General features: G+C 57.0%; 1 protein-coding gene across 7 annotated transcripts; it reads left to right on the top strand.

Moving 5' to 3' along the window:
• Positions 1-43: 43 nt before the first annotated feature.
• SMPD4 (sphingomyelin phosphodiesterase 4) lies at positions 44-20,927 on the top strand. 7 transcript variants are annotated; one of them, XM_059041130.2, is made up of 20 exons: positions 44-212; positions 3,569-3,652; positions 5,309-5,395; positions 6,659-6,801; positions 6,933-7,008; positions 7,558-7,666; positions 7,770-7,822; positions 8,278-8,429; positions 10,187-10,319; positions 12,189-12,260; positions 14,820-14,906; positions 16,543-16,688; positions 17,151-17,241; positions 17,519-17,619; positions 17,991-18,154; positions 18,448-18,653; positions 18,860-19,093; positions 19,220-19,351; positions 19,443-19,571; positions 19,653-20,927. In XM_059041130.2, the coding sequence occupies exons 2-20, from the start codon at positions 3,614-3,616 to the stop codon at positions 19,980-19,982; spliced, it is 2,484 nt and encodes an 827-aa protein (XP_058897113.1). In that variant the 5' UTR covers positions 44-212; positions 3,569-3,613; the 3' UTR covers positions 19,983-20,927. The 7 variants fall into 7 exon arrangements, with proteins under 7 accessions (XP_058897113.1, XP_066871117.1, XP_066871119.1 ...); XM_059041131.2 differs by having other exon boundaries at positions 140-392; XM_067015016.1 differs by lacking the exon at positions 14,820-14,906 and having other exon boundaries at positions 56-212.
• The last annotated feature ends 166 nt before the right edge of the window (positions 20,928-21,093 follow it).

The raw sequence follows: 21,093 nt of genomic DNA, 5'->3' as shown, positions 1-21,093 counted from the left end.
TTCCCCGCTGCTCACGCGCGTTCCGAGTCGGGCCTTCGCTTTGCGCACGCGCCTTTTACTGTGTCAGCCAGAGGAGGTGGCGGCGGATTTCCTGCCAGGCCGGGGGAACGTGACGCCACGCGCAGTTTGATGACGACATTTCGGCGCCGGGTCGCCGAGTCGCCGAATGGCGGCCTCGGTCCTTGAAGCGGGAGACTCTGTGGTTCCTTCAGGTGAATGGTGGGACTCGCTCGCGGTGCGGCCCCGCGTCCCGGCGGCCACTTCAAACTTCCGCCGAAGACAGCTCTGTTCCCACGCGAGCCCCGGGCCTCGGGCCGGGCCGGCAGGGCGCAGAGGGCCGGGCTGCGCCCTCCCGTCGTCGCCTTCCCGCTCACCTCTCACGCCCCACCCCGGTGGGCCCCCCGTTAACGTTCGCTGCGCGCGGTGGAGGAGGGAGAGTCGGGCTCAGCGAGCGGTGTGGGGGGAGCAGTGTGGGTCTCGGCCCCGGCCCGACCCGACCCTTCCTCGCCTTCCCCGGTGTGGGCCGGCTTTGCGGAGCCTCAGTTTCCACGTCTGTGACCCGGGGTCCTCGGTGCTCCCTTCACGGGGCAGTAGTGAGCGGCAGGCGAGAGCACGCCCCGCTCGCAGCGCGGCCAGAGGGAGGCCCTGGCGAGATTGGCGTTGACGGGGCTGCGGCTCACGGGAGGGACCCCGAAAGCGGACTGGAAGCCGCTCCTGAAGGCAGCGGGTGTGGAGGTGGAGGGATGAAGCGGAGGCTGGGCGCACAGCGCGGGCGGCGCGGCGGGGAGAACCGGGGCGGGGAGACGCTGCCCTCTCTCCGAAACACCCTGCTTGGGCGCCTCGGGCTCATTCCTTTAGCCACTACCTCTGAAAACTTGCTCTGAGCAAGGAACAGCATTTACTTCATCATTTGTAAAGCTCTGCCCTTAGCAAACAGTTAAGGGTTTTATGCTGCTTTGATCGTTTTGGAGTAGTGCAGTGTTCTCTGGACTACTTAGTTCAGGACTGAAGCTTTTCATTTAAGTCATCCTTAAAACCGAAACCCAGGGCTTCCCGGGTGGCGCAGTGGTTGAGAGTGCGCCTGCCGAATCAGGGGACACGGGTTCGTGCCCCAGTCCGGGAGGATTCCGCATGCCGCGGAGCGGCTGGGCCCGTGAGTCATGGCCGCTGGGCCTGCGCGTCCGGAGCCTGTGCTCTGCACCGGGAGAGGCCACAGCAGTGAGAGGCCAGCGTACCGCAAAAAAAACCAAAAAAACAAAACTGAAACCCATAGCTAGTTTAATTAGGAGTTGAACAGTCTCAGTGTTATTGAACTCAGACTCGGCTCCTCCCAGCTCAAAAGCCAATACTCCAGAGACAAGTGCTGGTACAAAGGAAAGTTTGATTTACTCAGAAGGCCAGCAACCGGGGAGAAGGTGGACTGGTGTCCCAGAACGCACTCCAAAGATTCTGCTCAGCCGTGACAGTTATTAAGGAGAAGAAGGGGAAAGAATCTCAGAATCGAGGCAGAAGGTCAAGCTCTGCGTCATTTTCCATTGGGTGTGGACTGGCTGACTCCTCATGAGCTTTCTTCAGATGTTATCTTGCCTGCGTGATCTCCTGCCAGATTGCACAGGGAGAAGCTGGGGGTAGAGAGCTAGTCATTCTTTAACTACTTAATTTTTCATTCCTACTTCTTTTAATCTAGGGAAAGAATAGGTTAAATAAGGTATTGTGTGCATTCAGTAGGGCATATGTCAGGAGTTAGGTTAAGTGTTGCCTGCTGACCTCATTTCTGTAAGGTTTGAGGCGATCAGAAATGGGCAAACAGGAGCAGGGCAAAGGAGCTGCTTACAGATCCCCACTGTCTGATATCATTCCATTTCTGTGTGATTAGGGGCGAAGACTCATCTGTGACTTCTTCATGCTGACATAGGGTGCCATATTCTTAGAGTGGAAGATGTCGACATGAGTCTGTGGCATCTTTGCTAACAGTTTTAGCTGCCTGCTTACTAAAAATTGGGCAGATCAAGCTACAATTATTTTGATGCCCACAAAGATATAGATTACTATGAGCAATAACGTTAATCTCATTGTCTTGAGGCCAGTTTTTGGAATCGTGCTAGCCACAGATGGAGCAGCTTATGTCATGGGTACTGTCTGGTCATCATGCATTTGGCTTTTTCCCTCTGGTGGCAGTTATAGTATCTGTAAAACAACTCAGGAGTGTGCATCAGACACTGAAAGATTCTGTGACTCTTGTCCTAATCATTAGGACAAGAGCCTGCTTGAGCCTGCTCTTCTGTGACTCAGGGAGACCTGGGAAACTTCAGCTTTTCTACAAACAAGAGGCGGGGGATGTGGAGGGGCCTTTGTACAGGGGTGGGGAGTGTGCAGGTTTCTGCTCGGTTTCATGGGAAGGTGTTCATAATGCCCAGTGGCAGAGATACATTTCTCCTGTCAGCCCCTCAGCTGCCCACCCAGCCTCTCCATCCACATACACTGCCAGTTGCCACATCAGCACCGTTCCTCAGGCCATGGGCAGAGCTGTGCCAGGAAAACCATCAGCAGCCCATCAGTGGGACTTGCATACTCCCTCTCTGCTCAGTCCAAGTCTGGATATTTTCAGTTTTTGATTGGGGGCACAGAGAGGTAGGATTCTGGAGAGCTACCCCTGATTTTCTGGTGGCCATTCAAAGGCTCCATTGGCAAAGCTGGCTCGTCCCCTCCCTTCCTTCTCAGCACAAGTAAGACAGAGGAGATGTGTCCACCTGTCTCTATGAGAGAGTAGTGAGGAGGTCTGTGGGTTTGAGTCTTGGCTCTGCCATTCCCCAGCTGGTGGAGGGCAAGTGATTTTTCTCACTGCCTCCATTTCCTTATCTGTACTGACCTCGTAGGGTTGTTATGAAGATGTATTTTCTATTCTTGTTTAACAAACTTTGCAGCTTAAAGCTGCATCTGTTGGTTATCTCATGGTTATGTGTCAGAAATGCAGGCTCAGCTGGGTTCTCTGCTTAGGGTCTCTCAAAGCTGAGATTGACCTGTTGGCCAGCTTTGCTCTTATCTGGAGGCTCTTGGGAAGAATCTGCTTTCAAGCCTATTCAGGTTGCTGGCAGGATCCAGCTCTTTGCATGGTAGAACTAAGGTCCCCATTTCGTTGCTGGCTATGAGTCAGGACTGCCCTGTATCTTACGGTTCTCACACTTGAGACTTTAATTGTATCTGCAAAACTCCTTCACAGCAGCACCTAGAAGAGTGTTTGAATGACCAGAGACAGGAATCTTGGACTGCTGTCTTTAGAATCCTGCCTGCCTGCCACCGAGGATTAAATGAGAAATGTATGGAGAACCCTCAGAACCAGGCCTGGCATGTGGAAAGTGCCACAAAAGCTTAACCAAGTGTTCCCAAGGGTTCCCCGCCACAGACCTGGCTCTGGAGCTGGACCCTGTGGACGGCAGGCACATAAGCAGCATTTCTGTAAAGCGTGTGCCTTGGTAGTGCGGTGGTGCTGAGCTATGCAGATATTTTCCTGGCCTTGTGTGTCTTGTTGTGTGGCAGAGGTTGAGGTTTTGTCTTTGTCTCTTTGCAGTGGTCCTCTAAGACGGCCGGTCTGGACCCTGCCCGGGAGGCTGCCATGGCATTCCCCCACCTGCAGCAGCCCAGCTTCCTGCTGGTAAGTGTCAGCTGCCCGCCCGCGTGCCATCCCCCCTCACTCTGCAGTGGAGGGACTTGAGGGTTTTGCCACTGACTTGAAAAACTGTCCAGTGGTGATGTTTTGGGGGGATGGATGTGCTGGAAATGATGCTGAGAACCCTCAGGCTCGACACTGCCCTCTGTTGGTACAGGACCTTGGGTTTATGCAGATGCCGAGCCCTGGTTTTCTCACCTACAAGAGAAGTTGATTGAAATGCCGTTTCCTCAGTCTCCTGGGGTGTGGGGAGGAGCAAGGGAGAAAGATATACACACACATTTTCATGTCTTGTAAATCCTTACACAAAAGGAGGTGTTTTAATGACCGTAACTGTCATTGGTGAAAAACGGAAAGAGGCTGCTGTGCTGGGGCACTAGGCCTGCACTTTTTATAAACCTATATTTGGAAGAATGTTCTTCTTCGGTGCCCCTCTAGAGCCAGCAGATCCGACCCAGGCCTGCACAGCCGGGTGTCTGCCTCTGACCGAGACACTGTGGACCCCATTCTCGTGTGGAGGTGGCCAGGGCCTTGGATACCCTGGGCAAAGCCCTTGTGGTTAGAAACATGGCCTTTCCTCCTGGTGTTCATCCATGTGCACAGGGCCTTCTTCCCTTTGTGGTCAGAATAGACGAGAGCTTTCCCTCGCCCCTGATCTGGGGTACATTTCCTTACTTCTTGTCCTGAATGTTTTCTGGCTTCTCCGTTACCGGAGTGTTGGCATTTGGCTGATGCTGTCTGTGGTTTTTGGCCTGCTGCCTCTCTGAAGGTAACAGGTAAAGGACGTCTTGGGTCAGAGGGCCAGTGACAACAAATGGTAGCTCACAATCACAGGGCTATAAATGGTGGGTGTTTAGCCTCGGGGGAAACTTCCCATTCATGTGCACATACTCGGTGAGTGCTCTGATCTGTGTGGGGTCCCCCCCCTGGCTGCGGGGCTGACCCAGGAGCCAACCCCCTGCTTGTGGATTGGATCCGGGTAGATTTTGTTCTCATGATGTGCAGCTCTCTGAGGTAACTGGGGTGCCTGACAGAGGGAGCTGGGAGCCAGCCTGGAAAGTCCTGGCCTAGAGAGCACGGGACCCCAGCCTCACCTAGGGGTGTCCTGTAGGCCCTGGACACGCACATGACCTGATGTGTGAGGTGCTGGGCAGTCAGGCCAGTGGTGTGTCTGACTCCTGCCCGTCACTTGGATTACTGTTTGTTTGTTTGTTTTTAAATATTTATTTATCATTTATTTATTTAATTTATTTTTGGCTGTGTCGGGTCTTAGTTGCGGCATGCAGGATCTTCATTGAGGCATGCGGGATCTTTTGTTGCAGTGTGCAGCCTTCTCTCTAATTGTGGCTTGCAGGTTTTCTCTTCTCTAGTTGTGGTGCACAGACTCCAGGGTGTGTGGGCTCTCTAATTGAGGCGCACGAGCTCAGTAGTTGTGGTGCACTGGCTTAGTTGCCCCACAGCATGTGGGATCTTAGTTCCCTGACCAGGGATCAAACCCATGTCCCCTGCATTGTATGGAAGATTCTTTACCACTGGACCACCAGGGAAGTCCCTGGATTTCTGTTTTGACTTGCACCAGAATATCAGCAAAAGCTGCAAAGCAAATGTGCTCGCTTTATTTTGGTTTCTTGTGTGTTCTAGGCTAGCCTGAAAGCCGACTCTATAAATAAACCCTTTGCACAGCGGTGCCAAGACTTGGTTAAAGTCATCGAGGACTTTCCAGCAAAGGTACAGTTCTGCAGCGTCTCTTGGGGGCGTGTCTCACACACTCCTGGAAAAGCATTCTTGCAGCCCCTGCCTCCCACCTCTGAGCGCTGCCCTGCGGAGGCCTGACCCTGTATTGCGACTCTCACGTTTGTGATACGTGTAAACATGTGGCCACGACCACGTAGACCAGGCTTTCTCAGCCGTGGGCCATCTGTCCCACATGGGACACTTAGAAGTGTCTGGAGGCATTTTTAGTTGTCACATGGGGTGGTGCTGCCGGCCGCGAGTGGATGGAGGCCAGGCGTGCTGGCATCCGTCCCCCAGGGCACAGCACAGCCTCCAGGACAAAGACGCATCCACCCCCAAATGTCAGCAGTGCCAAGGTTGAGCCCTGCTGTAAGTACTGAAAGTACACCCCGAATTGGCACAGAGTAGGTGTGGGTCAGTTCAGGAGGCCTCCCTGGACCAGGAGTTGCCACCAGATGACAGGAAGGGCTTACCCTGACGAAGAATGGACGGTTCCATCCTTTTTAATAAAGGTCTCTTCGGGTCAGAAGTTTCTGGCATTTTTATTATTTATTTATTTATTTAATATATTGATTGATCTATTGGCTGCGTTGGGTTTTCATTGCTGCGCATGGGCTTTCTCTAGTTGCGGCGAGCGGGGGCTACTCTTTATTTTGGTGCACAGCCTTCTCATTGAGGTGGCTTCTCTTGTTGCGGAGCACAGGCTCTAGGCGCCCAGGCTTCACTAGTTGTGGCACGCGGGCTCAGTAGTTGTGGCGCATGGGCTTTGTTCCTCTGCAGCATGTGGGATCTTCCCAGACCAGGGCTCTAACCTGTGTCCCCTGCATTGGCAGGCGGATTCTTAACCACTGCGCCACCAGGGACATCCCCATTGTGGGGTCTTATCCTCCTCTTTCCCTGCCCGACCCTTCTGCTTGCTCCCTGCAGTAGTGGGGGGTGAGGGCGAGTAGAGGCCTGGAAGCAAGTGGTAAGAATCACCCAGAGCATTTTGAACCTTGTGGATCTGGAAATTTGAACTGCCCCTCCACCACCCCCAGAATTTTTAAATAAACATTTTAATCATATGCTGGCTTATGTAACAGGATCAGACATGAAGCAGCCACACAAGCACAACAAAAGGATTCACAGCTGCTCCTGTGGGCGCCACTGGTCCTGCTGGTCTCCGGGCCAGGGAGTGACATCCTTGGCTCAGGGCCAGCAAGGGAGGCAGGCAGTGGTCCCCAGGAGCTTGCCCAAAATCTCCCTGCACTGTTGCAGGAGCTGCATGCCATCTTCCCGTGGCTGGTTGAGAGCATTTTTGGCAGCTTGGACGGCGTCCTGCCTGGGTGGAACCTCCGCTGCTTGCAGGGCCGCGTGAGCCCTGTGGAGTACAGCATCGCCATGGAGTTCCTAGACCCCGGGTAGGTTGGTCTGTTACCCCAGAGGGACTGGACTTTCTCTCACAGTGATCTTGTTTGCAGTCACTGTTAGGGAACAGTCAAAGCAAGATGGTTCACAGTTCATTTGCCCTGTTTTTGTTGTTCGTGTTCAGGGGCCCAATGATGAAGTTGGTTTATAAACTTCAAGCTGAAGACTATAAATTTGACTTTCCTGTCTCTTACCTGCCTGTAAGTAAACTGTGGTGGTGAGAGCCAGGCTTGGGGCTGGGTGCCCTGCGCAGTGGCTGTGGTGCTGGTGGGTGGGCAGAGGCTTGCAGGGCTGTGACAGTGGCCAGAATGTCCTGGTATCTGTTCAGGACCCAGGAGCCATCACAGATTGGAGCTTCAGTGGTTTGTTTTGTTGTTGTTGTTGTTGTTTTCCAAAGGTCATCTGAACTCTGCCAGTGGGAGGGCCTGGTTGGCTCCTGGCTGAGTGGCAGGGCCACGTGACTGGTAGCTTTGTCTTTTCTGAGTTTCCAGTCCTGTGGGGGCGAATTAAGGGGTGGCTCACTTACGGGTATGAGAAACAAAGCAGACAGGATCCATCGAGTGCCTGGCTGGGTCAGAGATGCACACAGCTGCAGCCCCACTGTGGCGGGTCTGTGAGGACGAAGAGACAGAGTCTGCGTGAAGCTTTTTTGCACAAGCACCGCGCAGAGCACAGCACTGTTCCCCAGGGGGGTCTGTATGCTGGGCTCCTCAGCAGCCTTCCCAAGTGCTACCTCTGTCTGTCCACAGGGCCCCGTGAAGGCATCCATCCAGGAGCGTGTGCTCCCTGACAGCCCACTGTACCACAACAAGGTCCAGCTCCCCGCAACCGGGGGCCTTGGCCTGCACCTGGCCCTCAGTATCCTTTGTTGGCCCCGCAGTGGGGGAGGCCAGGCGACCAACACAGAGCTGGGTGGGGGGGCCTGACAGACCTGCCGTTTGCTCCCTGACATGGCCCTCAGATCCATTTGAGTATTACATGTTCTTCTTTGCTTTGAGCCTCATCACTCAAAAGGTACAGAAAGGGTGCCTCTGAGCCGGGTTTGCTTTACTGAAGCCCCCGTGCGGGGAGGGGCTGAGGCCCAGGGCTTGAGTCCACACAAAGCAGGGCTGGGCCAGCCGTCGGCCTGCCTTCCTCCATTTCTCCTCCCTTTCCTACCTCCTTTCCCCAGGTCCCCTCCCTCCAATCTTTGCCCCTCAGGCCATCCTCACTTAGTGCGGATGGCAGGCTTGATGGGCCATGTGGGGTGGGCTGGTGCCCCGAGTGGTGGTCAGGGAGGCTTCCTGTAGGAGGTGGCTACTGGTGTGGGCAGGGTGGGGGGGGTGGGGGGGTGCATGGGCTGGGCAGGACTGAGGGGTCTAGTCAGGCCCTTTGTGGTGGCTTTTCTCCTGGCACTGCCCTGTGATTGCTGGGTCAGCAGCCTGGGGTGGTGCCCACAGCCATGCGCTCACAGGAGCTTTGCTTTCCAGCCGCCCCCGGGGGCCCTCCACGTCCGCACTTCAGACTGCGCCTATTTCATCCTGGTGGACAGGTACCTGACGTGGTTCCTGCCCACAGAAGGCAGCGTGCTTCCCCCTCTCTCCTCCAGCCCGGGGGGGCCCAGCCCATCACCGGCTCCCAGGTGAGTGGCTGAGATGGCCTGAGCCCACCACTAGGTAAGGCTTGGCACTTCCTGGTTGGAGGGCATTGCTCACGGGGACAGTGGTGCCACTCCTTGTCTGGAGCACTCACGTTTTTTTAGGCCTGAGATTCTGCAGCCCCAGCTGAGTACAGGCTGGAGGGCAGGGTGAGGGGGACATCTCTGAAGCGGGCAGGTTCATGGACGGGGCCTGGCTCTGGTATGGGAACGGGCCGTGTTCTGCTTGTGGCCACCCTCTCCACACGCGGCACCCAAGCCCCATGCCCAGCAGTGAGCAGGGTGGTGAGGGACTCAAAGCTGAGAACTGATTGGCAGGGCTGGGCGAATGGTTCTGGAGAGGAGGGGCTTGTGGGTAGCACTGAGCTGTGGCCAGGTGAGACTAGCAGGGACCTGTGGACTCGGGGACCAGGCCTTTGCTGAGCCGGGGCCTGCGGTAAAGAGCCACTGGCACGGGCAGAGCAGGAGGGTAGCATGAGGCCGGCCTGTCCAGGGGTGAGGAGCCTGTGCTCCTCTGACCCTTGCCTCATTAGCCCCCACTCCTTCCCTGGAGGCTGCAGCTCTTTCATGCAGGTGCTGTCCCCCCACATTTGCTGGCACATGCTGTGCCGTTACCGCAAACTCACCCCAAACTCGTGTGGACAGATGCTCACAAGGAAAGGGGATGGAGAGGAGGAGTGCGGGGGAGGGGCTGCGCAGGTGTTGCTGATGCTGCGGCCTGGGGAGTGGAGGACGGATTTGGGCTCTGGGGAGGACCGGGTGTGGCCTGGATTCACACCCCTTCAAAGGCAGACTTCAGCTGCTAGGCAGTTTTCTGGGCTGGATTTGATTTGTTTTCACAAAATAATTTCAGATGTTACACATTGCTACATGTAACAACTTTCACAGGCCCTCATCCCTGTTGATTTCCGAGTTGTTTTATTCTCTTTAATTTGTGTGTGTTTTTTCCTGGGCCATTTGAGTAAGTTACAGACCCGGTGCTGTTACCTCTCAACATTTCAGGGTGTGTTTTCTGAAAGCGTATGCATCTCCGTAACCGCAGCCATTCCGTTCAAATCAGGAGGCAGTGTTGCTGCCAGGCCACCATCTCATCCCCAGACCCCACTTGGGTTTCACCAGCTGCCCCACTCGTGGCTGTCACACAGCTGGGTTCCGTGCAGGGTCATTTCCCACACGCGGCTGTCTCTGTGTTGTCCAGAAGGTCCCACAGCCTTTCCTGCCCTTGACAGCTGGTGTGTGCACAGTGGGTCCTCGGGTGTTTCCCATGATTAGGCCCAGGTTGGGTATCGTTGGCGGGGGCACCACAGCGGCTGCTGTGGTGCCCATGAGCCCGCTTGCTGGGCTGAGGGTGATGCCAGGTTTTCCTCCTATAAAGTTAACGAAGGTCTTTGGGCCTCAATTAGTGAACAGGGGACTTAGTGGGAAGATCCACTGAGCCCCCGCTCTTGTCGGCAGTGTCGGCCTCCCTCATGGTCTTCATTTCAGCCAGATCCATTGTGAATAGGGTGGTTGGCAAACGACGCTTTTCTGATCTCACCCGTCCTGCATTTATCAGTGGGCAGATGTGGATGGAAAACTCACTCTTCTGTTTGTTTATTCACACACAGCAACGTGGACTTGAGGGTCATTAGACGCTTCCACAGGTTGTACTTGTTGCTGCTGTCCTGGGTTTGAGGCCCAGATTGCCCTGGTCACACCTGTGGGAGCCTGCTGACAGAGATCTGCTTCTGTGTCTCTCTCAGGACGCCAGCCGTGCCTTTTGCGTCCTACGGCCTGCACCACACCAGCCTCCTGAAGCGACACATCTCTCATCAGACGTCTGTGAATGCAGACCCCGCCTCCCACGAGATCTGGAGGTCGGAGACGCTGCTCCAGGTGAGAGCCTGGGTGCCTTCTCTGCTTCTGTTTCAGATAAACTGCTCAGCATCGCACACCCCAGGGTGCAAGGGCCTAAAGACTGCCCCTTGGTCTGGGCGTGGCTGTCAATTGTTAGTGTCTCTGCTGTGACGTTTAACACAGATGAGAAAGAATTTGCCCACTTGTCTCACCTCTGTGTCACTGGCAGTGTTTTCACCCCTGGACACCCTGTCCACAGAGTCCTATCTTATTGTGGTGACATGATGGCTGCCCAGCCTTTCAGTTTCCAGTGGCTTGGGTCACCGTGTCCGACTGCTACCGTGGTTTGGGAGGGGTGGATAGTAAGCCCTGCTGCAGCAGCGTGTTTAGGGCACTGAATGGGGGGGCCTCCCCTTGGTCAGCAGGACCCCATCCCCTCCATGTCAGGGGGCCCCAGTGGGGACGGCAGGCCTGTGTGTGAACTTGTGTGGCTCCAGCAGACCCCAGGCCTGTCTCTTCAGCACCACCTTGGAGATATTCTGCTGTTCTGATGCTGGGTGCTGGGGCTGAGTGGGTCACCACAAGCATGGCTTGTTGAGAGCCTGGAGTGTGGATGAGATGGGGTTCTGATTTTATTTGGGAACCGAGGTAAAACATACATAATGTAAAATCTAAGTCTTAACCATTTTAAAGCATATAGTTGAGTAGTGCTAAGTATGTTTACATTGTTGTAATGGGTTTCCAGAACCTTCCTATCCTGTAAGACTGAAAGTCTATACCTGTCAAACAGCAGCTCCTCAGTCCCCCTCCCACCAGCTCCCACACCCACCACCCTGCTCTGTTTCTGTGAATCTGACTCTTCTCGCTGCCTCTGTCCGTGGAATCACACAGTATTTTTCTTTCTAATGACTCACTGGCTTCACTCAGCATAGTGTCTTCAAGGCTCATCCATGTTGTACTATGTGTCAGAATTTCCTTCCTTTTTAAAGCTGAGTTAAATTCTGCTGTGTGTGTGTAACCATGTTTTGTTTATCTGTCCATCTGATGGACACTTGGGCTGCTTCCAGCTCTTGGCTGTGGTGAACATGAGTGTGTAGTTGTCTCTTTAAGACCCTGCTTTCTGTCCTCTTGATTATCTGTTCTGAAGTGGGATTACTGGGCTGTACGGTAATTCTGTTTAGTTTTTTGAGGACCTGCCATGCTGTTTTCCATGGTGGCTGCACCATTTTTCATCCCCACCAGCAGTGCACAAGGGGTCCAGTTTCCCCACACCCTCGGAACACTCGTTTTCTGGGTTTCTGACTGTTGCCACCCTAATCGTCATGACTGGTATGCTCTGCCCTGGTGACATGTGGTGCTGAGCAGTGTTTCACGTCCTTGTTGGCCACGTGTGTATCTTCTTTGGAGAAACATCTATTCAAGTCCTTTGCCCATTTTTGAATTGGGATCTTTTGTTGTTGACTTCTCGGTGTTCTCTGTATAGTCTGGATGTTAATCCCTTTTCAGATACATGATTTGCAAATATTTTACCCATTCTGTGGGCTGCTTTTTTACTATGCATGTTGTGTCTTTTGATGCAAAAAAGCTTTTAATTTTCATGAAGTCCAGTTTTTTCCTTTGTTGCCCATGGTTTTGGACTTACATCTAAAAAATTACTGTCAAATCCATTGTTGTGAAGCATTCCCCCATGCTTTCTTTTAAGGTTCTACAGTTGAAGCTCTTATATTCTACGTCTTTGATCCATTTTGAGTTGTTACTTGTTTACAATGTAGAGTGAGGGTCTGACTGTGCTCATTTGCATGTGGGCACCCTGTTTTCTCAGCAGCACATGTTGAAGAGGCTGTCCCTCATTGAATGGTCTTGACGGCCTTGTCAAAGACCTTTTGACCAGCTAATGCTCTTTTGCAGGTTTTTGTTGAAATGTGGCTTCATCATTATTCTTTGGAGATGTACCAAAAAATGCAGTCCCCTCACGCCAAGGTATGTTGCTGCCGCGGTTTCTCTTCCCGCCTCCCGCGCTGGCCCTGGTCAGCCTGCTGCTGCTTGGCCTTGATTTCAGTTAGTTTCAAGGACTGGCTAGTGGGACCCAGCACCTGCCATCTCGCCTCCCGCAAGTGAGGAGCAGCAGGCAGGTTGTCTTCTGTGCTGGGCTTGCACCCTGGTGGCTGAGGCCCGTCCTCTCTGGGCCTCCCAGGGCTACTTGCAGAGCCCTCTCCCTGGCAGCAGGAACAGATGTGGTTGTGGTGCTCGTGTTCCGGGGCATGGGAGCCGTGGGTGCCTTTGGGAGTCACAGCGCCTCCTGCTGTCCTGCTGCGGTGGCGCCCAGCAGACTCTGCCCACCTTGGTGGCCCTGCTGCCCTTCATGTCCTCCAGAGCAGTGGCAGCAGCCCTCCTGCGGTGGGTGGGGTCTGACGCCCTCCTGCATGTGGCCTGGGCTGTCTCCTCCTCCTCCTCTCCTTTTCTTCCTTCCCTTGCTGGGCAGCTCACGTGTGTGCAGAGGCCTGGAGTCCCTGGCCCCCTCCAGGGACTGTGGCCACAGGGCTGGTCGGGGTAGAACAGTTCTGTTGAGTTAGGGAGAGGTGCTCAGGTCCACAGCCTGCACGCAAGACTGCAGTGTGCCGCTTCCATGCAGCAGTTTGCTCCTTAGACTTTGCTTTTGCTGCTGCCAGTCAGAGTCCTCGAGGGCTTCCTTAGGAATTAAGAATCTGTGGGTCACATTGGAACAGTGGCCTGTGCCCTTCCCTCAGTGGTCCTGCTCCCCAGTCCAGGGTTCTGCCGCACGGAGGACTGGGACGCAGCCCCAACATTCCTCTTAGAGCGCAGAGTGTCCCAGCCTCCATTCTTTGCCCCGCACAGGAGGAGGAGGAGGAGGACAACGGGGGTGGAGCTGGGAATCCATCCTGGGCCTCTTGCGTCACAAAGCGCCTACCATGCCCCCGTCTGCTTTCAGAGCGCACTTGCCGCTGCATGTTCCTGCCGCTGCCCGGTGGGTGGGGCTGGCTACCCTGTGGGGCGCGTGGGACTTGGTCTAGCAGAGGCTGCTTCGCGGTGTCACCTTCCTGTCTGCACATCTGTCTCGGGAGCCCGGGGCAGCCCGCCCACTTCAGGTCTTAGCCGTAGCTCTGCTGGCCAGAGGGCCCTTCCGAGCTGCCGGTCACCTGGGGGAACACCAAGTCCATATGGGGAGGGGCCTTCCCGCTCCTCCCCACGGTCATAGGAGGGTGAGGGCTGCTCAGGTTGACTTGGGTCGGTGCGGGGGAGGCACCATGAAGGCCCCACCAGGCGCCCAGAAACCTTCTGCCCTTTGCCACCTGTTGAGGCAGAAAAACAAAACCCGAGGAGGCGGGCTGTGTGGGAAACCATAGGGTCTGTTTCATCCAAGGCCCCTGCCGTCTGTCCAGGCCTGCCCCGCACCACGTGGAAGTCCTTGCTGGTCCCACGTAACCCTGGGGTCAGTTTGCCGGGTTTTCTGGGTGCGGGAAGTGCAGCTCCTGGAGCTCCCTCAGTGCGGCTGTGGCTGGGCTGGGTCCAGGCACACGCACGCTCCCTGCAGGCTGCTGTGAGCCCGGGCTGGGGCCTGAAGGGGGACCGTGGGCTTCCCATTTCCTTGCTGAGTGCGGCCGTGCCCCTTCCCGCCCCAGCCCTGCGTGTCTCTGGCTGTGCCCGTCTCCCCAGCATCTGGCACGTTCCTTCAGGCCTCTTCTGTGTGAAGCATGGCACTGGGGCGGGAGGCGGGCCCTCATGGTGCAGGACGTGTGCTGGAACAGCTCTGGCTGCAGTTAGCTGCAGGGAGATAGGGCGGAGGTTCTGGGATTGGGGGCAGACGGTGTGCTAGCTCAGCTGTCACCCCTGGCCTCAGGGTTCCAGCCACTTCTGGGTGTGTGTGGCTGTGTCTGGGGGCTCCTGGTGAGGTAGAAGGAGGTAGAGGTTGGTCTTCCCAGAATTAGAACCAGTAAGTGTTAACACCACGTTAACCATTTCCAGGATGTGGGACCTGGTGGGCTGGGAACCAGCCCCGTGCACAAAACCTTTCAGGATGGGACTCTGGGTCTAGGAATTGATTCCATCATGTGCTGATAAATATCTTTTCCGGACAACCCAGGAAGTCCAGTAAATTACATATTTTTCTCTTCTGGGCAGAGGCCTCCGTCTAGAACTGGCTTCTCAAGTTTCTTTACTGAAGCCTGGGTCTTCGGGCCTTGATGACCGGCATCGTGTCCCAGGGAGGTGCCTGGGCTCCGCTGGGCTGCTGCCACGTGCTGCACCCGGTGCAATGGGGTCGGGCTGACCTCGGGCTGGAGGGGCCTCCCAGGTGACCTTGTGGGTCTGTCCTCCCTCTGCCTGGCAGCTGGAGGATCACGCCCGGAGGGGGTGGTTGGTGTCTCATTGGCCTGATGCTGCTGGGCTGTGATTGTTTGGATTGTCACTGACTTGTGCTTTTGTTTTTGTTTTTCTTGTCCTTACTTCTGGGTTCCTCACTATTTCTTTCTCTCCCCTCCCCCTCCCCCTTCTCTCGGCTTCTCTGCTGTTGTCTCTCAGCTGGAGGTCCTGCACTACCGACTCAGTGTCTGCAGCGCCCTCCACAGCCCTGCCCAACCCAGCCTCCAGGCCCTCCACGCCCACCAAGTACTGCTTTCGTTTTGTTCCCTTTCACCCCCGCCCCATGGTTTAACCCCAGAGCTCATGTCCCACTCAGTAGCCAGGGTCTGGCTGGGGGCTGGCTGGGGTGACCAGAGACCAGTTCCAAGCACAGCCAGGCCCTTCGGCCTGGACCTGGGTTCAGGGTGTGCGGCCACATAGCTGGGAGTGATGCACAGGACCCCACTGGCTGTGGGGGAGAGGTCACCGAACCCACCTGGCCAAGCCCCAGGCCAGCCAAGGTGTCGAGTCCTCGGATGTCTTAGGGCTCCGTGCTCAGCCCCGGTTCATGGGGGCAAAGTAGTGTGGCCTTTGCAGTACAGGCCTGATGCTGGGGACTGACCAAGGATGTGGAGGCCCCAGGGCTCATGGGTGGTGACCTTGTGGGGACTGCCATCTGCTTAGGCAGGAGTGACCAGTGTCAGCGAGCTGGGTGTTTGGGGCCAACGGGGTCGTGAAGTTTGCTGCTCCACGACGCAACCACTGGGAAGTCTGGGCAGAGACGTGTGTCTAGAGCTGTGCTCACGGCCAGGGCTCTGTCCCCATCACCCTAGGTGGGGCCACACACCACTGAACTTGAATTTGAGCAGATGCGGCAGCTGCACTGAGGAGGGAGAGAATGTTCCAGAAGGGGTGCCGAGGGTGGGCCACGTGCAGAAGTGGGTGCCACTCAGGCCTGGGCTGGGGAGGGCCTCACCTGGCAAAGAGCAGGGCCTCTGCCTTCACCTTCACGGCAGGAGGCCTGGCCCCGTAAGTGTCCACGTACAGCTGTGACCAGGGGCTCCTGTGGGCATTTGGCTCAGAGAAGGGAGGCACTGGAAGAAAGTGCTTTGACTGACAAATGTAGAGAGAAAGTAGCCCATTACCGGACGTGGGGCAGGGAGTTGCCCCTGGAAATGTGGAGGGCGGGGGAGAGATGCAGTGGGGGTTTCAGTTCCTGGGAACGATAAAGGGGATAGCTCCCTGGGCATAGTCAGCCTGGCACAGAGGATGCTCTGTGTTTTTTTATTACTGTTAAAGTATCCCTTTTTTTTTTTTTTTTTTTTTTTTGCCAAAATGCTGCAAATCCAACATATAACGACCTAAAAATAGACACATGCAGAAGGACATTATCCCCCGCCTCCCACCCCAGGCATAGCGGCCTTGGGGTGTGTTGCGTGGGCCTGTGGAAGCATTTCCATGCCAGGAAGGCCTGTGCAGACCGTGCCCTGGGCAGCGGGGGGTGCTGCCAGTCGGTGCCTGGCTTCCTGCACGCAGGGCCGGGAGCCATCTGCACCCTACTTGGAGTTGCTCACCTTGGAGTGAAGCTGCCAAGAGCACTTCCAACAAGTCTGTCGAGTCCTGAGGGCTGGGGGGTGGGCATGGGGAGCAGGCGGCCGGCCCCCAGGCTTCTCCCGTGCGTGGGGGGTCTCAGAGACCCTCCTGGCCTTTGTGAACCGAAAGCTGAGCTTGCAGGACTGAGGGCGTTTGTCTCAGAGGCTCCATGAAGGGTGTTGAAGTGCAGGGAAGCACATGGCAGAGCTTCTGCCCCGGTGGCCGTCCCAGGGCGCCGTGTGTGGTGCATCCATGGTGGGAGAGGTGGGCACAGCCCAGCATGAGGTACTGACGAGGGCCCTCCCACCAGGAGTCCTTCATGCCCACCGAGGAGCATGTGCTGGTGGTGCGGCTGCTGCTGAAGCACCTGCACGCCTTCGCCAACAGCCTGCGGCCCGAGCAGACCTCGCCCTCCGCCCACTCCCACGCCGCCAGCCCCCTGGAGGAGTTCAAACGGTGGGTATGGGCTGTGGGCAGGGGGGCAGTCACCTCAAGCCTTCCTGGGACTGTCTCCTCACTGCCACCCTGGCCCAGAGGTGGGTGGGGGCTGCCTGGCTGCTTCTCAGGCTGGCCCAGGAGAGACCCCGTCTTGCTGCCCCCTCTTCCCCCTTCCTCCCCTGTGGCAGGAGACTCTGTGCTGCACCTCACCCCCACCCCACACCACCCTGGCAGGGCAAGGGCCGTGGCCTGACTCCCAGGCCAATAGGGTCAGCAGAGCTGGTAAAATGGGTGGGCCGTGCTGAGCTGAGGCGCACACAGGAGCCACACTGGATCGGCCACATGTGTTGTGTGTCCCTGGAATGTTCTCTAACTTCTCTGAACTTTGGAATTTCCTCTGAGGAATGGGGCTAAAAATAGGAGGCTTTGCCCCCAGCGGGTGCCAGGCTCCCCTGTGAGGTGACGCCCCCTCCCCCACAGGGCCGCCGTCCCGAGGTTTGTCCAGCAGAAGCTCTACCTCTTTCTGCAGCACTGCTTTGGCCACTGGCCCCTGGACGCATCATTCAGAGCTGTGAGTGTTGCCCTATGGCCTTTGCCCTGTGTGTGTGGATGAGGGAGGAGAGGCCTTGGGGGCCTCTGGTGCTGTTCTGCCAGCTGCGACCTTGAACCCAGCTGTCCATGCAGGGTGGGTTCCCAGCTTCATGAAGCTGCCCTCCGCTGCACTCTGGGGAAAGCCTGCTGGGTGACCTGTTCTGAGGGGCCAGGCGTCTTGAGGGGGCACGGGCTCCCCCTGCGTTCCCGCCCACCTGAGCGCCAGCCACCTGCTGCAGCTGCACGTGTTTCCCCAGGTCCTGGAGATGTGGCTGAGCTATCTGCAGCCCTGGAGGTATGCACCCGAGAAACAGGCCCCGAGCAGTGACTGCCAGGCCCGGAGTGTGTCAGAGAGATGGTGAGCTTGGCCCCGAGGTCCTGCAGGCAGGGGACCCGGGCCACCCCTTGGCCCCTGCTGGGACTTGCCCAGGCTCCAGGATTGCTCCCTTGGGGACAACTGGCAGCCCCTGTCCTTTTGTCCCTTTCCCACATCGACTCACATAAACCTCCCCATAGCCCTTCCTTGCCAGCCCTGCAGCACGGCTGCCCTGCCCCCAATGGCCTTGGTCCTGGGAATGGGCCTCATCTGTGGAGGATTCTGTCCTTGGGGCCTCACCTTTGCCCGCTTGTCCTGCCCCCTCGTGTCACTCCCGGCCGCTCTGCCACCATTCGTGATACCTGGGGAAGACCGGAAGCCAGGGAGGAGCCCTGATGTTCGTCCGCCCACAGGGCGCCCTTCGTGCAAGAGAACCTGCTTGTCTACACCAAGCTCTTCCTGGGCTTCCTGAGCCGCGCACTGCGCACGGACCTCGTCAGTCCTAAGAACGCACTCATGGTGTTCCGTGTGGCCAAGGTCTTCGCGCAGCCAAACCTGGCTGAGATGATCCAGCGGGGTGAGGCCCCTGCTGGCCCTGTCACCTCTGCACTCGCGGGGGTTGCATGTGTGCCCCACAGGAGGGGAACAGAGCTCTGAGCCGCGTCCCTGGTGGCTCGTAGTGGTGGCTTTGGGAGGCTGTGGGCCGCTGTTGCTCTCTCCTCGTAGCCACTCCCCTGCAGAAATGGGTGGGGGTGGGGGGACCTCCGGGAGCTGGGCCTGTGCCGTGCGGTCACTGCCCTCGGGGACCTACGGTGAGACCCGGTGTCCGTGCTGTTGGAACCGTAGCCAGGCTCACATCCTGCCTTCCAGGCGAGCAGCTGTTCCTGGAGCCCGAGCTGGTCATCCCCCACCGCCAGCACCGGCTCTTCACGGTGCCCACGTTCACCGGCAGCTTCCTGTCGTCATGGCCACCAGCCATCACCGATGCCTCCTTTAAGGTGAAGAGCCACGTGTACAGCCTGGAGGGCCAGGACTGCAAGTACACCCCAATGTTTGGGCCCGAGATCCGGGCACTGGTGAGTGGTCGGGGCCCTCTGGGCTCTGGCATTTCACACCCCTTCCCTGTCTTGTTCAGTGGAGTCTAGTTTTTTTCTGATTATAGACGTACCGTCTTGGAAAGTGCACCTTAGTCCTTAAAACTCATTGTGTGGAAGCCACCCCTGGGCTGTTGGGGCCATGAGGCGGCCCGGAGCCAGCTGACTGCCCACCCGCCCACCCACAGGTCTTGCGTCTGGCTCAGCTCATCACGCAGGCCAAGCAGACGGCCAAGTCCCTCTCTGACCAGTATGGGGAGAGCACGGCCGCCCGTCCCTTCCTGTCGTGGCTGGGCTTCTACCCCGCGGACACCAATGGCTCCTACCCGGGCAACGACCTGGACGAGATGGGGCAGGATAGCGTCCGCAAGACGGATGAGTACCTGGAGAAGGCCCTGGAGTACCTGTGCCAAGTGTTCCGGGTATGCCCTTGGCTCTGCTCACCTCCCCCAGGTGTCACATACCTGGGCCCCTCGTTGCCGTTTGAGGCCCAGCGGGGGGATGGCCTCCCTCCACCTTGGAAGTGACAGCAGGCGTTTCCCCGACAGCTCAGTGAGGCCCAGCTCGCCCAGCTCACGCTCGCCCTGGGGACCACGCAGGATGAGAACGGGAAGAAGCACCTCCCAGACTGCATCGTGGGCGAGGATGGACTCATCCTCACGCCCCTAGGCAGGTATCAGGTGAGGCCCACATCCCAAGGGGTCGGGCTCTCTGGGGCCCTCTGGGCAGTTTGGCCATGGCTCCCGGGGGCTCACCTCCTGCTGCTTCCAGATCATCAATGGGCTTCGGCGCTTTGACATCGAGTACCAAGGGGACTCGGAGTTGCAGCCCATCCGGAGCTACGAGATTGCCAGCCTGGTCCGAGTGCTCTTTCGACTGTCCTCCGCCATCAACCGCAGGGTGAGTGTGGGAGGGAGGGCCGCCCCTCTGCCCCACCAGCCCTCGAGAGGCAGGTGAGAGTGGGGCCTGTCTGTGCTCTAGTTTGCAGGTCAGATGGCGGCCCTGTGTTCACGGGCCGACTTCCTTGGCAGCTTCTCTCGCTACCACCTCCTGGAGCCTGGGCTGTCGGACAGGCACCTGCTGAGCCCCGTGGGGCGGGGGCGTGCGGCCAGCCTTGCCCGGGGCCCCCGGCTCAGCCTGCGCTTCCTGGGCAGCTACCGCACGCTGCTGGCCCTGCTGCTGGCCTTCTTCGTGGCCTCTCTGTTCTGCATCAGGCCCCCGCTCTGTGCCCTGCTCCTCGTGCTGGGCTATGTCCTCTACGCCGTGGCCATGACGCTGCTAACCGAGCAGGGCAAGCTGCACCAGCTCTGACTGTGGGCTGGCCACCGCCCCCAGGCGCCGGGGAGGCCACTTTGCACCCATTACCTGTCACCTTCGTGCTTCCAGGCGGCATTTTCTTGCAGCCCTGGAACCATCTGAAGAAAACCTGAAATGCAAGGGCAGGGCCAGGCAGAGACGTAGGCACGCGGGGCAGGCAGCCGGCCCTGGGCTTCCCCCTTTCCTCAGCCGGAGGGCCTGCAGGGCGATGCCTTTGTCTTCCTCAGTGTGTGAAGCTCAGGAGTTGGGCCTCCCCGGATAGCCTGCGGCCTCTGCCTTTGCCGCCCTGGAGGTGGGCGGTGAGACCCCAAGATGGGAACCCAGCCTCTGGCTCCAGAGAAGAATCAGGCCCTAAAAGAGAGCCCTAAGAAAATTAGACAGTGGTTCTCCTCTGTTTCATGATTTTAAACCTGATTTTGCTGCCGCGTTTGGCAAAGCTAGGACCACTGTATTTTCCCAGTAGTTCCATGTCTGGGCCACATGCTTTCTTTTGAGGAGAGACCCTCCGAGAACACAGATGCCCCCAGGCCACAGAGCAGGTCGTCAGGGCCATCAACACCTTGTTCCCTGTGGGTGGTCTACAATCAAAGATGGTCAAAAGCATCGTTTTTATCTTCAATCAAATCAAGCGCTCAAAGACACTGATTTTTGGTAACATTTAAATATCCAAAGTATATGACGAATGCGAGTTCACTGTCAGAAATCTTCACAGCATCTCACACGCGTTTCATTCTACAGATGACACACCAGGGAGAACTTTTCAACTGAGATTTTTAAAAGCCTTAGTCTTTGGTGTATTTTTTTAAGTTTTCAAACTGTAAGTATTGGGCTTTGTATTTTGATGTAAACTCAGAGTAGTGGCATTTGGGGCCTGTGACCAGTAACCAAACCAAACTTGTAACCGACCATGGATCTGAATAAACCTGTTCTTGGTCCTAAGTCTTGTGCTGCCTGGCCCCGCCCCCACGGCGGCCTCCTACATGGGGTCCTCTGCACTCATGGGCTGCAGAGATGCTGCTGGGCACCCAGCGTCCCTCACCATGGGATTCCCTTGGGCAGATGTAAACACTGACATGGCTGTGATGGGACAGGGCAGCCACTGGCA

This window comes from Kogia breviceps, chromosome 15 (assembly GCF_026419965.1).
Source record: "Kogia breviceps isolate mKogBre1 chromosome 15, mKogBre1 haplotype 1, whole genome shotgun sequence".
Lineage (NCBI taxonomy): Eukaryota > Metazoa > Chordata > Mammalia > Artiodactyla > Physeteridae > Kogia > Kogia breviceps.
Note: the sequence above shows the minus strand (reverse complement) of the source record. Positions and strands in the feature narration are given on the sequence as shown.

Bases quoted from the DNA above. Each gene is read 5' to 3' on its own strand.
- SMPD4 (XM_059041130.2), top strand. From the start codon at position 3,614: ATGGCATTCCCCCACCTGCAGCAGCCCAGCTTCCTGCTG. The intron at 18,654-18,859 runs GTGAGTGGTCGG...GCCCACCCACAG, and splicing joins GGCCCGAGATCCGGGCACTG to GTCTTGCGTCTGGCTCAGCT. The intron at 19,352-19,442 runs GTGAGGCCCACA...TGCTGCTTCCAG, and splicing joins CGCCCCTAGGCAGGTATCAG to ATCATCAATGGGCTTCGGCG.